The 23,560-nt window shown below is 41.5% G+C and overlaps 1 protein-coding gene across 1 annotated transcript in view; it reads left to right on the top strand.

Moving 5' to 3' along the window:
- Window positions 1-23,560, top strand: part of sh3yl1 (SH3 and SYLF domain containing 1) — a 268,561-nt gene that overhangs the window by 34,942 nt on the left and 210,059 nt on the right. Inside the window, exons 3-4 of the mRNA XM_048596658.1 lie at window positions 9,720-9,833; window positions 10,402-10,466. Coding sequence (XP_048452615.1) covers window positions 9,720-9,833; window positions 10,402-10,466 — 179 coding nt within the window. The remainder of the gene's footprint in view (window positions 1-9,719; window positions 9,834-10,401; window positions 10,467-23,560) is intronic.

Here is a 23,560-nt window from a genome sequence, read left to right as displayed (position 1 = left end):
ATTTTTCATTTGTATTCACATTCATCATGACATTGAGACTGGAGATTTCGTTGGGATGGTGAGATTCAAGGGTATGTTAAGATTAATAAGGAGGAGGTATTAGATAATTTAGTGGGCGTAAAGGTACATAAATGTCCATGGCATGATGAGATGTATCCCACGCTGCTGTGGGGCCTGGAGGAGAAACTTAATATTTTGCCGGCCCCGGGTGAAATGTCAGATTATTGGACAATAGATGATGTGCTTCCTTTGTTCAAGAAGTGCAGCAGAGATAGGTCAGGTAATCACAAATCAGTTAGTTTGATGTCAGTGGGAGGGAAATTATTGAAAAAAATTTTGAGGGACAGGAAAGACAGGCACAATTGATCACGGCTAGAGAGCTTGGATTTGTTAGGAGGAGATGCTGTCTGACTAATTTAGTTGAGTTTTTTTGAAAAGGTGACTAAAGACATTGACCAGGGTAGTGCAGTTAATGTGGTTTATATGGGCTTCAGCAAGGCCTTTGAAAAGATCCCACATGGGAAGCTTGCCTTCTTTAACCAGCAAGCAACATTGGTTAAGGCATAGATTGAATACTGTGTTCAGTTATGGTTGCCACACTATCAAAGGATGTGATTACACTGGAGAGGGTGCAGAGCACATTGAACAGGATATTGCCTGAGATATGTTGTTTCAGTTATGAGGAGAGAAACTGGATAGGCTGCCTTTGTTCTCCTCCGAGCAAAGGGGGCTGATGGAGGTGTACAAAATTATGAGAGGTATAGGCTGAGTAGATTGTAAGAATGTTTTTCCCATAGCAGACCCATCTAAGACCAGATGGCAGAGGTTTAAGGGGAGAAACAAGCAGTTTATAGAAGATATGAGAAAAAAGTATTTTCACTGAGATGGTGGTAGAAATATGAAACGTGCTGTCTGAGAGGGTGGTGGAAGCAGGTCCTTTCACAACATTGAAGAAGCATCTGGATGAACACTTAAAATGCTGAGCAGAGTAGGCTGTGGACCAAGTTCAGGTATATGGCATTAGTGTAATTTGGTGCTGGCGGTCACTGTAGACATGATGCTCTGAAGGGCCTGTTTTTATGCTGTATGATTTCGATAACTCTTTTGAAGACTGATTGCCTGATAGTTTCGTTCTTGGGCTTCTCTGCTGAGGCTAGTCACTTCTCCTTTTATTCCATCTCCTGTCTCTTCCCACTTGGAGAAAAAGTTTACTCCTCCTAGTACCTTCATTTCTGCTGCTCACTGATGCCTTGCTCATCTCTCCATTTATACTGGAGATGCATCATGATTTCAACATTATTTTGAAATCTGCATGTGTATCCATGTCTTCACATGCTTTGACTAATGTTACCGGGTAATTGAAATGTTTTGGCAGTGAATTGCTGTTTGTTGGTGATTAAAGAGCACCTCATTCTGCCATGTGCCCCAACCATTCTGAGGCCATGACAAGATCATTGGTGGATCTTAACTTTTTGTGCCTACCAAGGATTGTCTTTCATCCCTGGAAATCAATATACTGGCCATCTCACCAAATGATTCCATGACTCTCGTCAAAATCATCTTGACTGATGGGTTTGACTTGCAGTTAAGTGGGGAATGCTGAAGAAAATGGGTTGGGCTGGATAGGTATTGGTGGTAATCAGACGCTGCTACAAGATGGAGCAAGGAAACCTGAGGAATAGAGGGTGGAGGTGTTGAATCAGAGAGGGAAGTAGGATTGGATGCCTGAGAAGGCAATAAATACAGGGGTGTGAAAGATTTGAAAGCTGATGAGTCATTGGTTCAGCTGCATATTAGAAATGTACTTGCCTCGTAAATCAGGCAGTCTTTACCTTCTTGGTGTTACTGGATCTCTGAAGGTAAGGAAGGTCTGGCTGCCAGAATTCAGTCATTATTTGTGGATAAAAATGAGGCACAAACCAACCTCTATTGTATTTTATGTTGTCCATGTACCTCTGGGGAGAAATGAGTAACCAGTGCACCAATCAGGATTTATTTAAAATCAGGAGTGGGTGGGTAGGTGTTGGGATTCAGATTTTTAATCCTTTAAACTTCCATCAAACCCAAATCTGCCTTTTAATAAAATTAAAATGTTTGGGCTGACAGGTGTGTGTTTTAAGTTGAACAGGCAACACCATGAGATGCCCTTCATCAGCAAATTCTGGGTCATGAGAAAATGTTCGGTTACTCTACGTCAAGTGTAGGTCAAAAAAAATGCTTAAGTATGTATTCTCTCCGTTTATTCTGAAAATATATGCATAACCTTTTGTGTTACAATAACAAAAGATATCCGGTGAATTTAATTAATGTTGTAGCTACAGTTAACTGCTACTGTATATTTTTGGATATCTGAGTGTTGCAGACTCGTACTACTCTGTGTAAACAATCATGTCCCTCATGTTTCCTTTAAATGTTTTCTCTCCTCTCACCTTAAATACATGTCCCCTAGTTTTAGACATTTCAACTCTTGGGGAAAAAGATTTAGACCATCAAGCTTATCGATACATCTCATAATTTTATAGACTTCTGTCAAGTCTCCCCTTAGCATCTGCTGTTCCAGAAAAAAATAACACGAGTTTTTCTATGCTCTCCTTATAGCTCATACCGTCTATTCCAAGCAGCATTCTGGTAAACCTCTTCTGCACCCTCTCCAAAGCCTCCACATTCTTCCTATAATATGGTGACCAGAATTGAATACAGTACGCTAAGTGTGGCCTAACCAAAATCTTATAAAGCTGAAGCATGACGTCCTGACTTTTCTATTCAGTTCCCTGATCAATAAAGGCAAGCATGCCGTATGCCTTTTACTTGCATGGCCACTTTCAGGGAGCTAAGGACTTGAACCCCAAGATCCCTCTGTACATCAGTGCTGTTCAGGGTCCTGCCATTAACTGTATACTTCTTGATGTTTGATCTACCAAAGTACAGCACCTCACATTCACTTAGATTAAACTCCATCTGCCATTTCTCCGCCAATACCTGCAACTGATCTATATCCCGCTCTATCCTTTAACAACCTTCTACACTATCCACAACTCCACCGAAGTTTGTATCATCTGCAAACTTGCTAACCCACCATCTACATTTTCATCCAAGTCATTTACATATATCACAACAGCAGAGGTCCCAGTACGGATCCCTGCGGAACTCCACTAGTCATGGACCTCCAGCCTGAGAAACATTCTTCCACTACTACCCTCTGCCTTCTTTGGGCAAGCCAATTTTGAATCCATGTGGCCAGGTCACTGTGGGTCCTATTCATCTTAATCTTGTGGATGAGCCTACCATGATGGACCTTGTCAAAAGCTTGACTAAAATCCATCCACTGCTCTACCCTCATCAATCACCTTTGTCACCTCCTCAAAAAATTCACTCAAGTCAGTAAAACATGACCTGCCCTGCACAAAGCCATGCTGACCATCCCTAATTAGGCTATGCTTTCCTAAGAATTAGGCCAGGATTTCCTAAATCCTATCCCTAAGAATTCTCTCCAGTAGCTTCCCAACCACCGATGTGAGAATCACCGTCTATAGTTTCCTAGTCTCAAAATGCCCTAGCATATTAGCATGATCCACACAAATCTCATTATCCTCAATCCTTCTCCTGGGTGAATACTGACACAAAGTACTCATTTAGGATCTTGCCCAAATCCTCTGCCTCCAAGCACAAGTTCGCTCATTTATCCTTGAATGGTCCTATTTTCTCCTTAGTTATCCTCTTATTTTGAATATATGTACAGAATGCCTTGGGTTTCTCTTTAACCTTAGTCGCCAAGGTCATTTCATGGTCCCTTCTTGCTCTCCATATTCCCTGCTTTCTTTCTATTCCTCATGGGCCGAGTCCAATTTTACCTTCCTAAACCTTACATATGCTGCTTCTTCCCTTTTGACTGAATTCACAACCTCCTTTGTTATCCAAGGCTCTCTTACCTTGTCATCCTTGTCTTTTCTCCTTACTGCAACATGCTGGTCCTGAACTCTCATCAGCAGACGTCTAAACAATGCCCACATGTCATTTTTGGACTTGCCTGATAACAGTTCCTCCCAATTAACACTCCCTAGCTCCTGCCCAATGCTGATGTAATTTGACCCCTCCCCCTAATCTAGTGCCTTGCCACAATGTCCTGACTCATGCTTATTCATGGCTATCTTATAATTTAAGGACTTGTGGTCATTGTTTCCAAAATACTCTCCCACAGAAAGGTCAGTCACCAGGCCAGGCTCATTGGCCAATAAAAGGTTCAGTATGGCCCCTCCTCTAGTTGAACTGTCCACATACAGTTTCAAGAAACCCTATTGGATGTACTTAACAAATTCTGCCCAATCTGAGCCTCTTGCTGTAAGGGAGTCCCAGTCAATATTGGGGAAGTTAAAGTCACCCACTGTGAAAACTCCGTTTTTATTGCATCTTTCCATAATCTGCCTACATATTTGTTCCTCAAAGTCTTGGTAGCTGTTGGGGAGCATATAGTATAATCCTACTAGAGTGATTTCACCCGTCTTAATTTTGAGCTATACCCATAAAGTCTCAGTGAATGAACCTTCCAGTTTGTCTCTCTGAGTGCAGATGTGACATTCTCCCTGATTAATAATGCAATTCTTCCATAGCTTCTACATTTCTTTTTATCTCATCTAAGACAATGAAACCATGGAACATTGAGCAACCAGTCCTGTCCCTGACTCAACCAAGTCTCTGTAATGGCTACAACATCACACTCCCATGTACTGATACAGGCTGCAAGCTCATCTGCCTTACTTATAATACTCCTTGCATTGAAATAAGCACAATTCAGCCTATTAGTACCATTATGTTCGTTTACCTGTCTCTTCCTGTCCTCTCTTTCTGATTTACTGATTCTAACATCTTAAAACCTAACAGGATTGATGAAGGCAGGGTGATGAACGTGATATATGGACTTTAGTACGGCGTTCGACAAGGTTCCTCATGGTAGACTGGTTAGCAAGGTATGGAATCCAGGGAGAAGGTATGGTCAGTAAGTTTGCAGATGACACCAAAATTGGAGGTGTAGTGGACAGCAAAGAAGATTACCTCAAAGAGTACAACGGAATCATGATCATATGGGCCAATGGGTTGAGGAGTGGCAGATGGAGTTTAATTTAGATAAATGTGAGGTGCTGCATTTTTGAAAGGCAAATCAGGGCAGGACCTATACACTTAATGGTAAGGTCCTGGGGAGTGTTGCTGAACAAAGAGACTTTGGTGTGCAGGTTCATAATTCCTTGAAAGTAGAGTCCCAGGTAAACAGGATAGTGAAGAAGGCATTTTGTATGCTTGCCTTTTTTGGTCAGTGCATTGACTATAGGACTTGGGAAGTCATGTTGTGGCTGTACAGGACATTGGTTAGGCCACTTTTGGAATACTGCATTCAATTCTAGTCTCCCTGCTATAGGAAGGATGTTGTGAAACATGAAAGGGTTCAGAAAATATTTACAAGGATGTTGCAGGGTTGAGGGTTTGAGCTAGAGGCAGAGGCTGATTAGCCTGGGGCTCTTTTTCCCTGGAGCATTGGAGGTTGATGGGTGACCTTATAGAGGTTTATAAAATGATGAGGGGCCATGGATAGGGTAAATAGCCAAGGTCTTTTCCCTGGGTTATGGCAGTTCAGGACTAGAGGGCATAGGTTTAAGGTGAGGGGAAAGAGTTAATAGGGACCTAAGGGGCAACTGTTTCACACAGAGGGTGGTGCATGAATGGAATGAGCTGCCAGAGGAAGTGGTGGAGGCTGGTACAGTTACAACATTTAACAGACTTTTGGATGGGTATTGAATAGGCAGGGTTTAGATGGATATGGGCCAAATGCTGGCAAATGGGAGTGGATTGATTTAGGATATCTGGTCGGCATGGGCAAGTTGAACCGAAAGATCTGTTTCCGTGCGGTACAGCTCTATGACTCTATCTACCTTCCCCTCAATCTCTCTACTTGCTGACCTGCTGCTTTGATTCCCAGGTCCCTACCACTCTAGTTTAAACCCTCCCAAGTAGCACTAGCAAACCGTCCTGCGAAGATATTGGTTTGTCTCCAGTTTAGGTGCAACCCCTGCCCCCTTATGCAAGTCACCCATGCTCCAGAAGGGATCCCAATGATCCAACAACCTGAAACCGTGTCCCCGCACCAGCTCCTTAGCCATGCATTCATCTGTTCTATCTTTCTTTTCCTTGCTTCACTAGCATGTGGCACTGCTAGTAATCCAGAAATTAGTAGCCTCGAGGTCCTGATGGAACATGGGTTTGAATCCCACCATGGCAGATGGTAAAATATGAATTTAATAGTTATTTGGAATTAAAAGCTACGTAGCCAAGATGTTGTAAAAAGCTATCAGAGATAGTAGGAACTGCAGATGCTGGAAAATCTGAGATAACCAGGTGTAGAGCTGGATGAACACAGCAGGCCAAACAGCATCAGAGCCTTCCTGCTCCTATGATGCTGCTGGGCCTGCTGTGTTCATCCAGCTCTACACTATGTTGTAAAAAGCTGCCTGATTCATGACAGAGTCATAGTCATACAGACTCTTTGGTCTAACCTGTCCATACTGAACATAATCCGAAACTAAACAAGTCCCACTTGCCTGCTCCTGGCCCATATCCTTCCAAACCTTTCCTATTCATGTACTTATCCAAATGTCTTACGTCCCATGAAAGAATATAAAAAAAACTTTAAACATTAAACATTTGGGGCGGCACAGTGGCTCAGTGGCTCAGTGGTTAGCACTGCTGCCTCACAGCACCAGGGACCCGGGTTTGATTCCAGCCTCGGGCGACAGTCTGTATGGAGTTTGCACATTCTCCCGGTGTCTGTGTGGGTTTCCTCCGGGTGCTCCTGTTTCCTCCCACAATGCAAAGATGTACTGGTTAGGTGGATTGGCCATGCTAAATTGCCCGTAGTGTTCAGGGATGTGTAGATTAGGTGGGTTAAAGGGGGATGGGTCTGGGTGGGATGCTCTGAGTGTCAGTGTGGACTTGTTGGGTCGAAGGGCCTGTTTCCACACTGTAGGGATTCTATGATTCTATGCCAGATTCACCCCATAGAGGGAGAGTGTGTGTGTGTGAGGAGGGAGTGAGTGAGTATGTGTGTGTGGGTAAGAGGAGGGAGAGAGAGAGTGTGTGTGTTTCTCTGCATGACATAGTTTCTCCGCTGATGCTGATAAAACCTTTAGTTCTCTCAGGACCATGACTTGAAAGGAATTCGGGGATTTACATATACATATCAGTCAATTAAAACCTTCTAACTGATTAAAGTTTTAACAGCATCTTAGATTTGTTTAATACATCCTCATCAGTGTGAGCCTTTGATCTTTTAGTTCTAATTTTGTGTCTGATACTACCTCTCTCACTAACACCCGACGAAGGACTGGGGCTCCAAAAGCTTGTGTTTTCAAATGAACCTGTTGGACTGTCACCTGGCGTCGTCTGATTTCTGACCTTATCCACCCCAGTCCCATGCCGGCACCTCCACATAACAGACAAAGTTTGACAGAGGTAGCATCACAGTGGTATACAGTTGGGAAGGAGTTACCTTGGGACTCCTCAAGATTGTCTCTGGACACCATGCTATCGTAGCATCAGGTCAAAGATGGGCAAGGAAACCACCAACATCAGGCAAACTTACAAATGAGGTATAAACCTGATGAAGTTATAACATGTGTATTCCAAACAACAGAAGCAGCGTGCAATCGACAGGGCTAAGCGATCCACACCAATGGATCAGGTATGAGCTCTGCAATCCTGCTGTCCTGCCATTCATAGTTGTGAATGGTAAGAAAATTAAACAACCAACACAATTTTGGAGCCTGATGCATAAATACAAAAGACAAGGGTGAATTATTTTTATCAATCTAGGGCCAGAAGTGTTGAGTTGATGATCCATCTGGATCTCCTTCTCAGGTTGCTAGCATCACAGCGATTTAATTGAATTCATGTACTATCAAGAAATGGCTGAAGACAGTGAATATTACAAAGGCCCTGACAACATTCTAGCAATAGTACAGAAGATTTGTCCTCCAGAACTAGCTGCACCCCTGGCTAAACTGTTTCAGTACAGTTACAGCATTAGCATGTACCCAGCAATGCAGAAAACTGGCCAGGTACTCAAAAACCAGGATAATTTCAACCCAGCCAATTATCAATCTACTCTCGATTATCAGCAGAGTGATGTAAGGGGTTGTTGACCGTGCTATTAAGTAGGACATGCAAAAGAATAATATGCGTACTAATGCTCAGTTTCATTTCCACCAGAGCCACTTGACTTTTTACTTAATTACAACCTTGGTCCAATACAGGCAAAAGAGCTGAATTCCACAGGGTGTTGTGAGAATGACTGTCCTTGACAACAAGGCAGCATTCACCTGATTAAAGCATCAAGGAAACCTCTCAAAGCTGGATTCAGTGGGAATCAGGGGTTATATTCTCCCCTGATTAGAGTCATACCGAGAAAAACGGTCTGTCACCTCATCTCAAGGGCACCTCTTCAGGAATTCCTTAATATCCTAGGGTCCAACCATCTCCAGCTGCATCAATAATGACCTTCCAACCATCATAATGTTGCAAGAGGGGATGTTTGCTGATGATTGCACAATATTCAGAACCATTCACAGCTTCTCAGATGCTGAAGCAGTCCAACATCATGGTATTAGGGCCTTGAGAATATCCAAGCTTGTACGGATAATTGCCTCATACAAGTGCCAGGCAATGACTATCTTTAATATGAGTGAATCTGACCATCACAGCTTGAAGTTCAATGCCATTTCCATTGCTGAAATTTCCCCTATCAACATTCTGGGCATTATCATTGATCAGAAACTCAGCTGAATGAGCCATATAAATATTGTGATTAGAAGAGCAGGTCAGAGACTGGGAATTCAGCAAGAAGTACCTCATCTCCTGTTTCTCTTTTTGCCTTTTTGCCTTGTATAAGTGTGATGTAATAAACTGTGCATGCCCGTATGGGTGCAGCTCCAACAACACTCGAGAAGCTTGACACCAACCAAGATTAAGCAGCTTGCTTGAACTGGCATCCCATCCACCACCTTCAAAATTCACCTGAATTATCCTTAAATACTGATGCGTAGTAACAGTGTACTGCAGCAACTCACTAAAGATCCTTTGACAGCACTATCCGTAACCGTGACCTTTAATACCTTGAATGACAAGTACAGAAGATAAATGGGAGCACAACCACCTGCAAAATTCCCTCTAAGTCGCGCACCATCCTGACTTGGAAATAGATCACTATTCCTCACTGTCACTGGGCCAAAATCCGAGAATTCCCTTACTAACAGCACTGTGGGTGTTCCTACACCCTAAGGACTGCGCTAGTTCAAGAAGGCAGCTCACCAAAACTTTCTCCAGGGTGATTAGTGATGGGCAATAATTGTTAGATTAGCCAGAGATGCTCATATTCTCTTGAATGAATAAGAAGCAAAATACTTTAAAGAAGATTAGATAATTATGAACGCATTTATTTATGTTCTGCTTCACCTTCACTTTTCAAGACTGAAAGAGTTTGTTGTGAATTATCTATGAATTCAAGAACCTTTCTCTGTTATGTATTCAGCTTTTGCTCTTAACCCTTGAGTTCCTTTAGGATGTGAGTGCTTACAAGATGGGTTTACCAATTATTCAAGAAATAGATTTATTAAAGTTTTTATTTTATGAAGTGATATACTTATTAGTTCTCACTTTATTTTCTGTTAATTTTAAAGCTCATGTGATAGCTAAAGCGCAAGGACTTGCTATCATCTCTGTGATTAAAGCTGGATTTTTAGTAACTGCTCGTGGAGGCAGTGGAATTGTGTTGCGCCGCCTGCCAGATGGAAGTAAGAGTTTTCAGTGCTTTTTCTTTTACTATCTATCTGAAATACTTCTGCTCACATTTTCGTAATGTGGAGTTGCCATTGTTGGACTGGGGTGGACAAAGTCAGAAGCCACACGACACCAGGTTATAGTCCAACAGGTTTAGTTGAAATCCCAAGCTTTCAGAGTGTTGCTTCTTCGCTGGGTGAAGTCTCCACCTGTCACTTCACCTGACAAAGGAGCAGCACTCCAAAAGCTTGTGATTTTAAATAAACCTGTTGGATTATAGCCTCGTGTTGTGACTTCTTACATTTTTGTAGACAGTAAAATTATTTCACTTCTGTAGGTATGTGTGGACTTCTATAATGTTATTGGTACAAGGCTTCAACACTTCAACAATAAAGTTGCTTAAGTATAGTTTTCACCATTGGACTGGTTGAGAATGTTTTAGATCTGAATACCAAAGCTGACTCAGGCAAATTGCTTCAGGATTGAGAATGAATAACAGAAAATGTCTTCTTTTAGCTCAAACAATCATTCCTTTGCCTTATTTCTGATTAAAATGTTTGAATTTATATTTGGTTCAAACAGGATGGTCTGCTCCTTCAGCAATAGGCATTGCTGGTCTTGGTGGGGGTTTTGAGATTGGAATTGAGGTAGGTTGCTATTTTTAAAACCTCGTTTGCATATATTGCACTCATAACAGTTAGAGATATGGTTTGTTTCCTGTTAAAATGAAATCATATTTTCTTTAACAAACCTTGCTACTTGTATTTCTTCTCATAAAATGCAGTGAAAATAAAGATAATCCTTGCATTGTAACTGGATTGTATATGATCCAAGTATACTTGATGTCTAAATTTTATGTTTCTCCTTCCATGGGTACAAACAATGATCCAAACTTCAGTGTCCTTTGCAATTCTTGAAATCTCTATGGCGTTAATGTTATCTTACCTTATGTCCATTTTAATATCATTCACTTGTTTCAGTTTTAAGCTCTCCATACAAGAAGCATCTGGGTGCAGGCACTTGATTGAACTTTGCTTGTTGGTTAACCATCTCAGATCTAAACCATCTTTGTAAGTGTACGATCCTCATCAAACACAGAAAATTTGAGCTTTAAAGCTCCATCTGTCATGCTGTATACCTCTGTAATTCTATTTGAATACTCACTTAAATTCTAATTTTGCCATAAATTTTTAAATGTATATCAGATTTTGTTGTTGCCATTCTTTGAACTTATTTTTTGAAAAGTACTTAAAGGACAGCAGAAACCTCTGAACTGAACTTGTAAACATTCTAGCATTTGAAAATTGACTTCTCCTCTCAGTAACTTCATGTTTTCATTTGGCTTTCACCAAATTTGGTAAAGGAACTTCATTCTTATTTTCTTTTGTTAACAAGGGACCTGGAAACTGCTTTTGGCTGTGTTTATACATTGATAAATACAGACTCATCAGCTGTTTAAAATTTAAAAAAACAGTTTTAATCAAGTTTCAGACACTATTTGTTTCAAATAAGTAAACCATGGGGAAGTATTTCTCCTATATGATTGACAGCTTTACCTTTAAGCAGTCGCAAATCGCATTGTTTTAAAAGTTCCACATCTAAGATTGTTCTCATCTCATTTTAAAACTGCTACAAATGTATTCAACAAATAAGCTGTAGAGCTTGTTTTCTGTTAGCAACCATGGTTTACTCCTTTACGTGCCTTTTTCACATTTTCCTGTTCTTGTATCACCAGTTCTTAGAGGTCATGATCCTGATGAGGTTTAATTATTTTGAGCCCTTCATTTATGCTGTACATACTTCTTTGAATAATTTATCATTTTGAATATAATCAATATATTCTAAGTCATCCAAATAAGATTTTAATAAATTTGTTGTTGTACAATAATACTGGAAGTTATGTATTTAAGTTCTTGTAAGTTTGATGTTTTATAGATTCAATTTACATTTCTGTTGGATTCAAACGTGTACCTTTAAGCACACATTGCACCCGAAAATATGAATTATGGATCAGTGGTAGCACTGATGTGTTAGCAGGTTGCCAATTCAGGTTACACTCCAGAGTCCAAAGAATTCAGCAAACAGTTTACAGTGATCCTACGGTCCTGTTTTAGGAAGTGCTGTCTTTCATACATTACATCAAAGCCACATCTGTCCTCTTGGGTGAAAGTAAAAGATTCCACAGCACTGTTTGAAGTTCATGGGACTGTGTTACCTTGTCTAATATTGTTCCCTTAACCAATGTCTCATGTAGCATTTGGGACCTTGCATTAGACAAGTTGACTGTCGTCTATTTTACAATTCAATAGCGACCAATCAATAAACAAAATACTGTATTTGATTGGATGCAAAGCACTTTGGGGCATCCTGAGGTTATGAAAGGTGTAATATAAGTATCAGTTCTGGAAGACATGCAGTTTTATTTTGACAATTTGATGTTTTACAAAGTTCAGTGACTGCAAGTTTAACAATTACATTGACTTTCTGTAAGTACTTACAGGAATAACTGTAATCTTGCACCACAGTACTCTTTTCAGTTTGGCATGTAAAAGATGGGTCATATTTTTATATTTTGATGTAAATTAAAATAGGAGCAAACTTTTAAAATGCTGTTAAGTTCTAATTATATTTCCATTTAATATTTTTGTATTCATTTGTGCGATATGGGTGTTGCTGGCCAGCCAGCATTTATTGCCCATCCCTAGTTGCCCTTGAGAAGTTGGTGATGAGCTACCTTCTTAAACTGCTGCAGTTCACAAGCTGTAGGTTGATCTGCAATGCCATTAGGGAGGGAATTTCAAGACTTTCACCCAGTGACAGTGAAGGAAAGATGATATATTTCTAAATCAGGATGGTGAATGACTTGGAGGGGAATTTGCAGGTGTTGGTATTCCTATGTATCTGCTGCCCTTATCCTTCGAGATGGAAGTGGTATTTTAAAGTTGGTACTGAATTAGTATACCTTTCAAGTCCTAGGACTCTAAGGGTATTGGTTGAGTGAGAATATGGAGTTGAGCCCAGAATAATATCAGCAGTGGTCTTATTGAATTGTGGAACAAGTTTAAGGGGCTGTAAGGCTGACTCCTGTTCCTAATTCGTATGATGGTACTAACCAATTCCCCATTTACCATTTAACGTTTGTTAAATTAAATGTTTTACATTAGAAAATTTAGCAACAGAGCCATATTATTCTTTTGACCAAATTACTTTAATCAATAAGGAACTGTTGAACTAAAATATTTTAAAAGTGTGTTTGTTTTTTTTTCCTGCTATTTGAATCTAACCATTGGCATTAACAGACATTTATGCGTCTTGAGTTTGGGAACATTGTAGTTTAACCATTTTGTGAAAGCCAGTTGGCAACCAAATAACTGGTTTCCATGAGCATTATTTTGATTGATTGAAAGGATGCTGCTTTGTAATTTTTGGCGTTTGTCTTTGGGATTTGCTGATAACATGTTGTTTGTGTTCTAGCGTAAGTAACAACTCTGGTTGATGAGACAAGGAAGAAATTGTATCTTCAAGGTTCATAGTTTTACTGTTGTCCCGTAACAGTGAAGTTAACGGGGGCCTCTTCACACCTGACATTGTAGTAAAACTGACTTTTCAGCAGAAGTATTGCTAAACGTTCCACATTATGTAATTGCGACATGACTCTGCATTGACCAGTTTAACCTGTTTAGGTTAAAACCTGTTTAGCTGTTCTCCAACAAACATTACAATTTTTCACAAAAATCATTTAATGAATTAGACGCATTTTACCTTTGGACTTGTGTGAACTTAGGTTTTCTGTCCTTTCAGTCGCTGATCTTACCTATACTAAAACGTTACCAATTCTAGCTAATCCTCCGGCAATAGGAAAACACGGTTTCTTTTTATTATTATTCATTTCTGGGATGTGGGCGTTGATGGCTGGCCAGCATTTATTGCCCATCCTTAGTTGCCCTTGAGAAGGTGGTAGTGAGCTGCCTTCTTGAACCACTGCAGTCCACCTGCTGTGGGTTGACCCACAATGCCATTAGGAAAGGAATTCCAGGATTTTGACCAGCGACGTGAAGGATCGGCGATATATTTCCAAGTCAGGATGGTGGGTGGCTTGGAGAGGAACTTGAAGGTGGTGGTGTTCCCATAAACCTGTTGCCCTTGTCCTTCTAATGAAAGTAGTCATGGGTTTGGAAGATACTGTCTGAGGGTCTTTGGAGAATTTTTGCAGTGCATCTTGTAGATAGTACACGCTGCTGCTACTGAGCATCGGTGGTGGAGGGAGAGGATGCTTCTGGATGTAGTGCCAATCAAGCGGGCTGCTTTGTCCTGAATGGTGTCAAGCTTCTTGGGTGTTGTTGGGGCTCCACTCATCCAGGCAAGTGGGGAGTATTCCATGACTTGTGCCTTGTAGATGGTGAACAGGCTTTGGGGAGTCAGGAGGTGAGTTGCTCGCTGCAGTATTCCCAGCTTCTGATCTGCTCTTGTAGCCACTGTGAGCTAGTGGAAATATTTCACTAATTGAATGGGGATACCATAGAATCACACAGTATAGAAGAGGCCATTTGGCCCATTGAGTGTATACTGCCAAAAATACTCTGATATCTACACTAATCCCACTTTCCTGCACTAGGCCCATAGCCTTGAATATTATGAAAATTCAATATAATTTATTTGTTCATGTGCTGTCTGCATTTTTATTGCCCATCCCCAAGTTCTTCTGAAGTAGGTGATAGTGAGTGCCTTCTTGAATTGCTGCAGTCCTTGGGGTATAGGTATATGCACAGTGTTGCTAGGAAAGGAATTTAGGACACAGTGAAGGAAGGGCAATATAGTTCCAAGTTCGGATGATATGCGGCTTGTCGGTGATCTTTAGAATCATAGAATCCCTACAGTGTGGAAACAGGCCCTTCGGCCCAACAATTCCACACCGAAACTCAGAGCATCCCCCCCAGACCTGTCCCCTTGTAACCCCCCTAATCTACACATCCCTGAACACTATGGGCAATTTAGCATGGCCAATCCACCTAACATGCACATCTTTGGACTGTGGGAGGAAACCGAAGCACCTGGAGGAAGCCCACGCAGACACGGGGAGAATGTGCAAAATCCACACAGACAGTCGCCCGAGGCTAGAATTGAACCCGGGTCCCTGGTGCTGTGAGGCGGCAGTGCTAACCACTGAGCCACCATGCCGCCCCAAAGAATGGCAGCGTGAAGTAGCTGGGAATAGCGACAAGAATGGGATCTTGCAGGTTGTGCTGTTTCTGTGCGTCTGCTGCCCATATCCTTCTAGGTGATAGAGGTTGCAGGTTTGGAACGTGCTATCCAATGAGCCTTGGTGAGCTACTGCATCTTGTAGATGGTATATACCGCTGCCACTGCTCATCTGTGGTGAAGGACGTGGATATTGAAGGTAATGGATGGAGTCCCAATCAAGTGTGGTGTTTTATCATGGATGATATCTAGCTTTTTGGGTGTTGCTGGATCTAATAGCAATCACAGAGACATGGCTGCAGGAGCATCATGATTGGAACATTAATATCAAAGAATAGATGACATTTGGGAAGGACAACAACCAAGAAGCGGTGGATAGGTGGCTCTGTTAATCAGTTGTTCTATTAGGAAAATAGAGAGGCATAATCTAAATTCAGAAATCCAAGATATGTGGATTAAGATTAAAATTGATAAAAGTGGGAATTAACTTGTGGGAGTGGTGTGGGAGCTTGTCAGAAGGTTTTGGAGGTACTTATGGTATTTAATAATCTATGTTTAGTTTTATACTAGGGCATGAAAGCAAAGCTAACTAAAGTAAGCTGGTAATTAGGTTCTTGGATAAGCCAGTAGAAATGTATTTGCAGAGATGCATGGGGATATTTAAGAATACATTGAGTAAATATCTTCAACAAGAAAGAAAAATTCCAAGGGCTTCATTGAATTCAAAAAGTCACAAAGCATGCTAATCAGTGTCATGACTACATCAAACATGTTAACAAAGTGGACCCTGAGATGCAATTTAATGTTGCTATTTTTTCTCCTTTTAATTTCTTTTGAGTATCCTAAATTACAAGTAGCAGCAAAACTTTAGGTTTAAATAAGATCAAGGGTTAGTTTACTGAAAGTTGCCAAGTTAAAAATGTATTAGATACAATGCAGGTGCAAATATTCAGTTTTGATGCAGATAAAAGATACTAATAAAGATGGAACTAAGATGAGTCAGTTATCATTGCAGGCCAATTGCTTGCTTGAACATTCCCTTTCTAAATTGAAAGGTGAAGAAATCCTTTCTAATTAAGCAGCTGAATTCGTTGAATTGTTGGAGGCTTTTCCTACAGGTGGATTGAACAGATCTAATTCCCGATTGAAGTAAATCTTCATGTTATTTTGCTTTATGACACTGCAGTTTGTGGCACTTGATAGCCTGGTTCTATGCAGCAGTCCTTGGTGTTCAGTTTAAAATAGTGTCTGTGTGTGTCATATACCGATCAAGACTTCAGATGGCTATGTTAACTTTTGAACAATAATTCATTTCCAAAGCAAAATCAGTTATGCTGGAGGTCCTTGTGGGTTTCCTTAAAACCTCCTTTTTTTTCAGCTTTGAATTCTCACACCTTGAGAAGGCCCTTTTGTTTTTCAAAAATTGAACATATTCTAAATTTTGCCTTTTGTGGTTGATGCTGGGTCAACATATGTTTTCCTTTTTTTATCGAATGGAATCAACAATGGACAGTTATTTGATGCGTAGCGCCATCCTTTTAGGCTTCTTGTGTCCACTCAAAGAGTTTAAAGTGTTCTTTTTGGAAAATACATAAAATAATTAGACTGTCATGACACATTGAATGAAAGAATGTAAACTCTGCTTTGAGTTTCCTTTCATGTTAGTTTAGCAAAGGTGTTTTTTTTCCCTTCACAGCTGATGTTTATGTCCATTGTCAAGAATACTGTGTGAGAACCTCTATTTGTATTGCCAATGATGTCAAAGCAGCTAAACCTCTGGAGATTTTGGTAATGTTTTACAAGCCAAAGTAACTAAACAACAATTTATGCTCCTTAGGAGGCACTGTGTTTGCCAGTTTCTCCCCACCACACCACAACCACCACCATCTTAATATTTGCTAGAAGTACCGACGTTGCCTGAAATCCAAGAACTTATTCTCTTTGGACCCATGTCCATATTACCTGACATACCAAATTCCAAACCAAGAATCTCAACTAGTTTCATTTGACCTTGGTGTGTGAGACTCTCAAGATAGTAAGATTCACAGATTATTTATCACAAGTGATTTGGACAGTTTGAACTCTGCTCTGCTTGCAAAAGAAAGCAGAAAATGGTAAATACACGAACCTCTATTTAGGAAAGCAAAGAGTAAAATCCCTCAGGAGTTCTGTTCTATATTGGTGCCACTCGAACACATTTCTCATAAATTAAATGGTGAAGGCTAGGTTCAAATGTATAAAATTTGTTGATGGAAACAGTTAAGTGATGAGTACAAAAGGATTAACAGCATTCAAAGGTCAATTTGATATATAGAATAGGAAGTGGATTATATATAATTTAGGTTAACACAGAATTCAACAAGAAACCTGATGGGGGGTTATTCTTTACTGAAAAGTTAATAGATTTATATATGAATTTTACTGAAAATATTCTGTTGGTATCAAGCCTTTGTTTCATACTCATTCCACTCCTCCTCCCATCCCCATCTGGCTTTCCCAAACCCACCATGTGAATATAAAGTAAAGCACGCTGATGTTCAAGTTGGCAATGCAATGTGATCATACCAAATTTTACAATTACACAGGTTGAGTTGTTGCAGAAATCAGAAGCCCACCTACCATTTTGAATTAACAAAAAATTAAGCTTGCTGACAATTAAATCATCTGCAAGTTTTCTTTTGCTTCCTGTATTTTTCGGGCATTGGATATAAAAGGTTTGTGAGTGCTATTCAGCAAGTGATATAAGGACATCGCATAAGGGCAGAGAGGAAGGACCATGGATTAATGTGGCATTGTCTGTATGTTTTTTTTAACAATTTTTAAAACATTTTGAAGCCTGCCACGACAAAGAAAGAAAGATTAAAAGAACAGGGGACTTTTAAATTTGTAGCCATAACAAATTTCTTACTGATGGCAAAACCCCATCCATCGGTTGACATGCCAGCCTAGATTCCTGATTAGGCGCAGAGCCCCCTTCACACTGTGAAAAGTATCAAATCCAGCCTCAGGTGTCTGAAAGGGATCACAGAAGAAAGGCAATGTTATATGATGAGGACAAATTAAATAAAAGTATTTCTTCTCAGTGGAGCAAAAGAATTGGTTGGGGAGTGGTGCGGTATGATGAAGTACATTCAAATGATATGCGTAAATGAAAGTCAGAAGACTGTTTAAAACAAACTATGAATAAAAAATACACTTGCTGCAAAATGGATCAAAAACAAAATTAAGACTAAGAATTGTTTCCACCTAGTAAGCTAGCAGATTTCTCTCCTTTGAATGAATGAATATTGAAAAAAGGTATGTTATAAACTTGCTTCCACACTGCCTGAAAGAATAAAAGAGTGGATCTTTCACTCCCACATTAATGATATCCTGATCTTGTTGTGAATCCTGTGATCAGACTATTTTGAGTATTTTGAATAATTGTCTTCAGTGCCACCGAGGGTAAACTTAGGGTGAGGGGAAAATTCACTGCATCTTACCATAATCATTTGTATGAGGAAGTAGGTCAAAATATTGAATAAGATAAAAATTAATCTTGTGTCAATTTTGGCAATGCAACCCAATGTAACCAAGGGCATCTTACATTTCGGGTCTTGAAATAATTCCACAGATGCCAGTATCCCGTCACCAAGACACGTATGTTTATTTACACGTGGGAAGTTCTTGGTGCTGGTCCAGCTCCCTCAGACCCAAATCTCAGTGTGTCAGAATGTCTGATATTCTTCTTTTTATCTGTTAGCCAGGGTCCCCTGATTGGACCAGATTAACAGCTCCAATCAGGGAACTCATATTTTATGAGTTCCATGTGGCTGGCCAGTGAAAGTTCCAAGGTTTTCAACAAACTCAGGAATGTCTGCAGTGATTAAGCAGGAATTCAGCCCAACTCAGTTCTCTTTCTTCTGTCCCAACTCTCAGCACTTCATCAAGAAATTTATGACTAATTGGCAGAATTTTACAGGGTCCTGACTGACATGGGCTGCAATGGCAATTCTGGGAGAATCACATCAGAAGCCCAGTGAGGCCTTTAGTGATGTCAGGAGATGTGGGGATGGGAAAATGAGGGGCGAACCAAATTGGGACGGAGTTTAGCTGGTAACAAGAATAGAACAGCTGCGAGGGAAATGACCAAACAGGAAAAACAAATCAGAGCATTAAGTGCATTTCACAAATGGAATGATGTCAAAAAGACAAAGTTAAGAGTGCGCAACTTGAATACGCACAGTATTCACAACAAGGTCCATGATCTAAAGTCACAAATAGAGAGACAGGGATATGATCCAACTGTCACTACGGAAATCTGGCTGCTCAGTGAACAGGACTAGCGAACAGGACCCATGAGGGAGTACAAAACTAGAGATCATAGGTTTAAGATGAGAGGGGAAAGATTTTATTGGGACCTAAGGTGCAAGTTTTTCACATAGAGGGTGGGGCATGTATGGAATGAGCTGCTAAAGGAAGTGGTTGACATTAGTACAATTACAACATTTAAAAGATATTTGGATGGGTACATAAATAGAAAGGGTTTAGAGGGGTATGGACCAAATGCTGGCAAATGGGACCATATTAATTTGGGATATCTGGTCAGCATGGATGAGTTGGACTGAAGGGTCTGTTTCTGTGCTGTACAACTGTATGACTCTATAACTGGTTGCATTTTCCAACAGAATTCTGGATTCTCACGAGGGCATGGCAAGAGACCTATTGGTGGGGATTACTGCTTATTATCACCTCGTTAATATGCACCTTCCTATAGTACCAACAGATGGATAGAAACTAGACACTCAGAATTCCCGACATGAAAGTCAGAGCGGATATTCCAACTTGTCATGTGTTCCTCCAGACCGCCATCTTGAACACCCAACCCCAATGTTTCAGAAAACTGTTCTAGTTCTGTTTCTGGACCAGAAACATGAACTCTGTTTTCTCTCCACAGATGATGCCAGACCTGCTGAGTTTTTCCAGCAATTTCAGTTTTTGTTCCAGCTGCATGTATCCTTCATCCATAGATGCTGGCATGTGACATGTGCTGGCCTCACTGCACCATCACGGCACATCTCTGACCCACTTGTACATCACTGCTGCACTTCAGCACTACACTTTGGAGTATGCCAGCAATGATCATTGAAATGTTGCTGCAAGGACACTTTGCATGCAGGAACAGGCATCCAGCTCATGAAATGAAACAAGCTGCATCTCAGGGATGCTCACTTACTCTCTTAGTGCTACTCACTTAGAGACTACCTGCATGCTCATAGCACTGCCTTGCCATGCCTAGTTTTGTCATGCTATTGCTTTGTAGCACATTGGCTAGGCAAAACTTAAAGGCTCACTATTCTCACTTGCCTCTTAGCAAGCAAACAAAGGCATCGAGCTTCTCTTGCTGGTCAGCAGTCCTCTGTCAAGGTATGAACATCTGGCTGTAGGACACAGAACTCAATTATTCTCACACCTCCACCAAGTGCCAGCAATGTACAGGGTAATCACACAAACATATATTGCAAGCAGGCAGCCATGTATCCAAGTTGAAGTGAGTAGCCCTCATTGAAGTCTAAGAAGTCAGTCAGGATCACCTGGCACAGTAACTCCAGGGCAGCCTGTGAGATCCAGTCCAGGACTCATGATCATCATCAGCTGGGTGTGTGGTAAGTGAGTGGATGCCAAATCAGATATAGGGCTTGGATGGGGACCAAGTGGGGACACCTGTAGGATTGACTGTGTGGCGTACCAGAAAGGAGATGATGTTGTTCATGGCCCACCTACGAAAAAAGTGAAGCCTAGAAGTAACAGTACGATAAGAGGCCATTGTTGCTTCCAATATCCTGTAAATCACTAGTGTGGAATGGAAATGAAAATAGCTGCGATCGCACCCAGAGTGAGTAGGGTAAATGCATCATTCTTACGGAGATGTGAGGCCCTTCAATGGACACAACGTTACACAGGGATGCGTACACTGTAGAGGAAATATACCTGCAGGTGAGGAATCCTGGCCACCCTGAGGCATTGACCTAATGTGTGGAATACCCATCCCTGCCCCAGTCATTATAGACCATTTTATTCAGGTTCGAGTGAATCCCACTAAGGCCTGTGGTATAGTAGCAATGTCTGCACCTGGAGAAATGGTGCCTGGTTGCCAGAGTCGCAGTCACCAGCGGTGAACCCATTGCCTACACCTTGGTCTATTGGTTGAAATTGAGGCTATACAGAGATTGGAACAAGCAGATAATGAACAATGAAATGTCCTCCATTCCAGCAATATTCCCTCGAAATGTTTGCTTCTTCCTTTTCCTCCCACCACATCTTATTGCAATCCTGAGCCTCTGCAACTGTGGTGGACACAGCTGAACTCCACTGAAGCCCATTAGCCTTGGTATTCTGCTCAGGTGATCCTGTTTTTGTTTAGAGGGCACATGTATCTTGAGTATGTTTGCCCAGAGGCAGATGAACATTCCTTAGCCTGGATTCCATCATGCAGAAGGTGACCGCCAGATGTAGGTAGATGCCTGGCCACATATGAGGTGTCCTGAAAGGAGATATCTAGGGGGACTTGTTTGTGATTCCTCCTCCTGCTGTGTGCTGACTGGCACGCCTGTTTCTTTCTGAGGAAGTGAAGTTGGAGTCAGCTCAGGGTTCCCTGTCCCTCTGTAGCCTTGCCATGGGTGCTGAACACCAGTTGTTAGGATGAAGGACTGCAGATTCATTTGCATATTCAGAGGACTGGACACGGCTCTCCATGGCAGCTGCCAACCTTTCTGTAAAGGCAGCCAGAAATTTGCATGCCTGAGGCAACAGGGTCCCCATAGCATTAGTGCAGTCCTGCTACTGTGCACCATGATGACCATTGCCTGCAGCTCCTATATCTGCTTATGGATGTTGATAGAAGTTCCTAATTGTTGATGCCACTGGGTCCTGTTTTGCCTGGGGCTGAGAAAGTGCCTGGTCTCTGGCAATCCTGCCCCGAATATTTCTTCCTTCGCCAGCTGTGAAGAGGTGACAGTGATATGTTCAGCAGCAGGTGCTCCCAATTCTAATTTAGATAAAATACTCACTGAGGTGTCAATATCTGAGCTGTTGGAGGGTTCATGAGGCAACCTTCTCAGTTCTTCTTCTGAGGCACCTGTACTTACTCCTCAGAGGTGCTGGAGGGAATGTGTTGTGTCACCCTCTAGCTATCAAGACCATGATTATGCCACTGGACATAAAAAAAGAGAAAACAATGCAGTCAAGGGTTAGAATTGTCAGGGTGAAAACAACACTGACAGTAGGCTTAATGTGAGAATTGCAGAACGTAAACATTGCTTCTTACTTGGCCAGCAGGACATGGATGTCTTGGCAACTCTGCAGGACCTGTCCTGGTCTTTTCAAGACAGGGCAAGATCTCTTCCTCATAGCAAGTGAGGAGGCAGATGCTAGGCACCCACCAGTCACCTTGGCACTTTCAGCCTTATAGTGGGCAGTTTTCTCCCATATTGAGCCAAAGGGAAGGATTTAGTAAAATTAAAGTGGGTGGCACAGCTAGTAATGCTGGTGCAGATGGAGGACAAATGGAGAGGTGTCCGAGGGCAGAGCAGAAGCTATGAATAGTATGAGGGGTTGGGATGGATGGCAACAACTGAAGGAAGAAGTTGCATGCAGTAGTCAGAATGGTAGAGTATGAGCCTTGGTGGGTGGTGTATGGCAGCAGAGATAGAGTGAGTATGGGGTAGGCAGAAGAAGATAGTAGCACTTTCTCTGGTGGAGAAAAGAAGTAATTTTGCAGCACAGTGGTGACCTCAGAATAGGCTGAAAAGTGTCTAGTGTTGTAGCCTTCTTTGTTGATCGTCGAAAAAAGGACCTCCACCAGAGGGACGTCCCAGTCAACTAATTGCTGCACCAGTTTTCCCTTATCAGCCATGGCCTCTAGGAGTGTGTACAACTGTGCGTGGTGTCTTCAGAATGCCAATGCTTGTCTAGGTGTGCACCAGTTTTTTAAACAAGGCACTTGTGGCAGAGATGTTTGGGCATCTTATTATATCCTTGCTGTGGCGAGTTCTTCTACCACTGTGAGTTGGATAATTGGGCTAGCATCAGACAAAAATGTTGCCATGGTGTAGAGTTGGTAGTTAATGCGGTGAGCCTGGAGTGATTTGGCATAGAATCATAGAATCCCTACAGTGTGGAAACAGGCCCTATGGCCCAACAAGTCCACACTGACACTCAGAGCATCCCACCCAGACCCATCCCCCTATAACCCACCTAATCTACACATCCCTGAACACTACGGGCAATTTAGCATGGCCAATCCACCAGCACATCTTTGGATTGTGGGAGGAAACAGGAGCAGCCGGAGGAAACCCACACAGACACAGGGAGAACGTGCAAACTCCATACAGCCAGTCGCCCGAGTCTGGAATCAAACCCGGATCCCTGGTGCTGTGAGGCAGCAGTGCTAACCACTGAGCCACTGTGCCGCCCCAAATGTTTAATGTTTAAAGTTTTTTTTATATTCTTTCATTGGACGTAAGACATTTGGATAAGTACATGAATAGGAAAGGTTTGGAAG

The sequence above is a fragment of the Rhincodon typus genome, chromosome 5 (assembly GCF_021869965.1).
Source record: "Rhincodon typus isolate 14 chromosome 5, sRhiTyp1.1, whole genome shotgun sequence".
NCBI lineage: Eukaryota > Metazoa > Chordata > Chondrichthyes > Orectolobiformes > Rhincodontidae > Rhincodon > Rhincodon typus.
The sequence above is the reverse complement of the archived record's forward strand: the minus strand, read 5'-3'. Positions and strand labels throughout refer to the sequence as shown.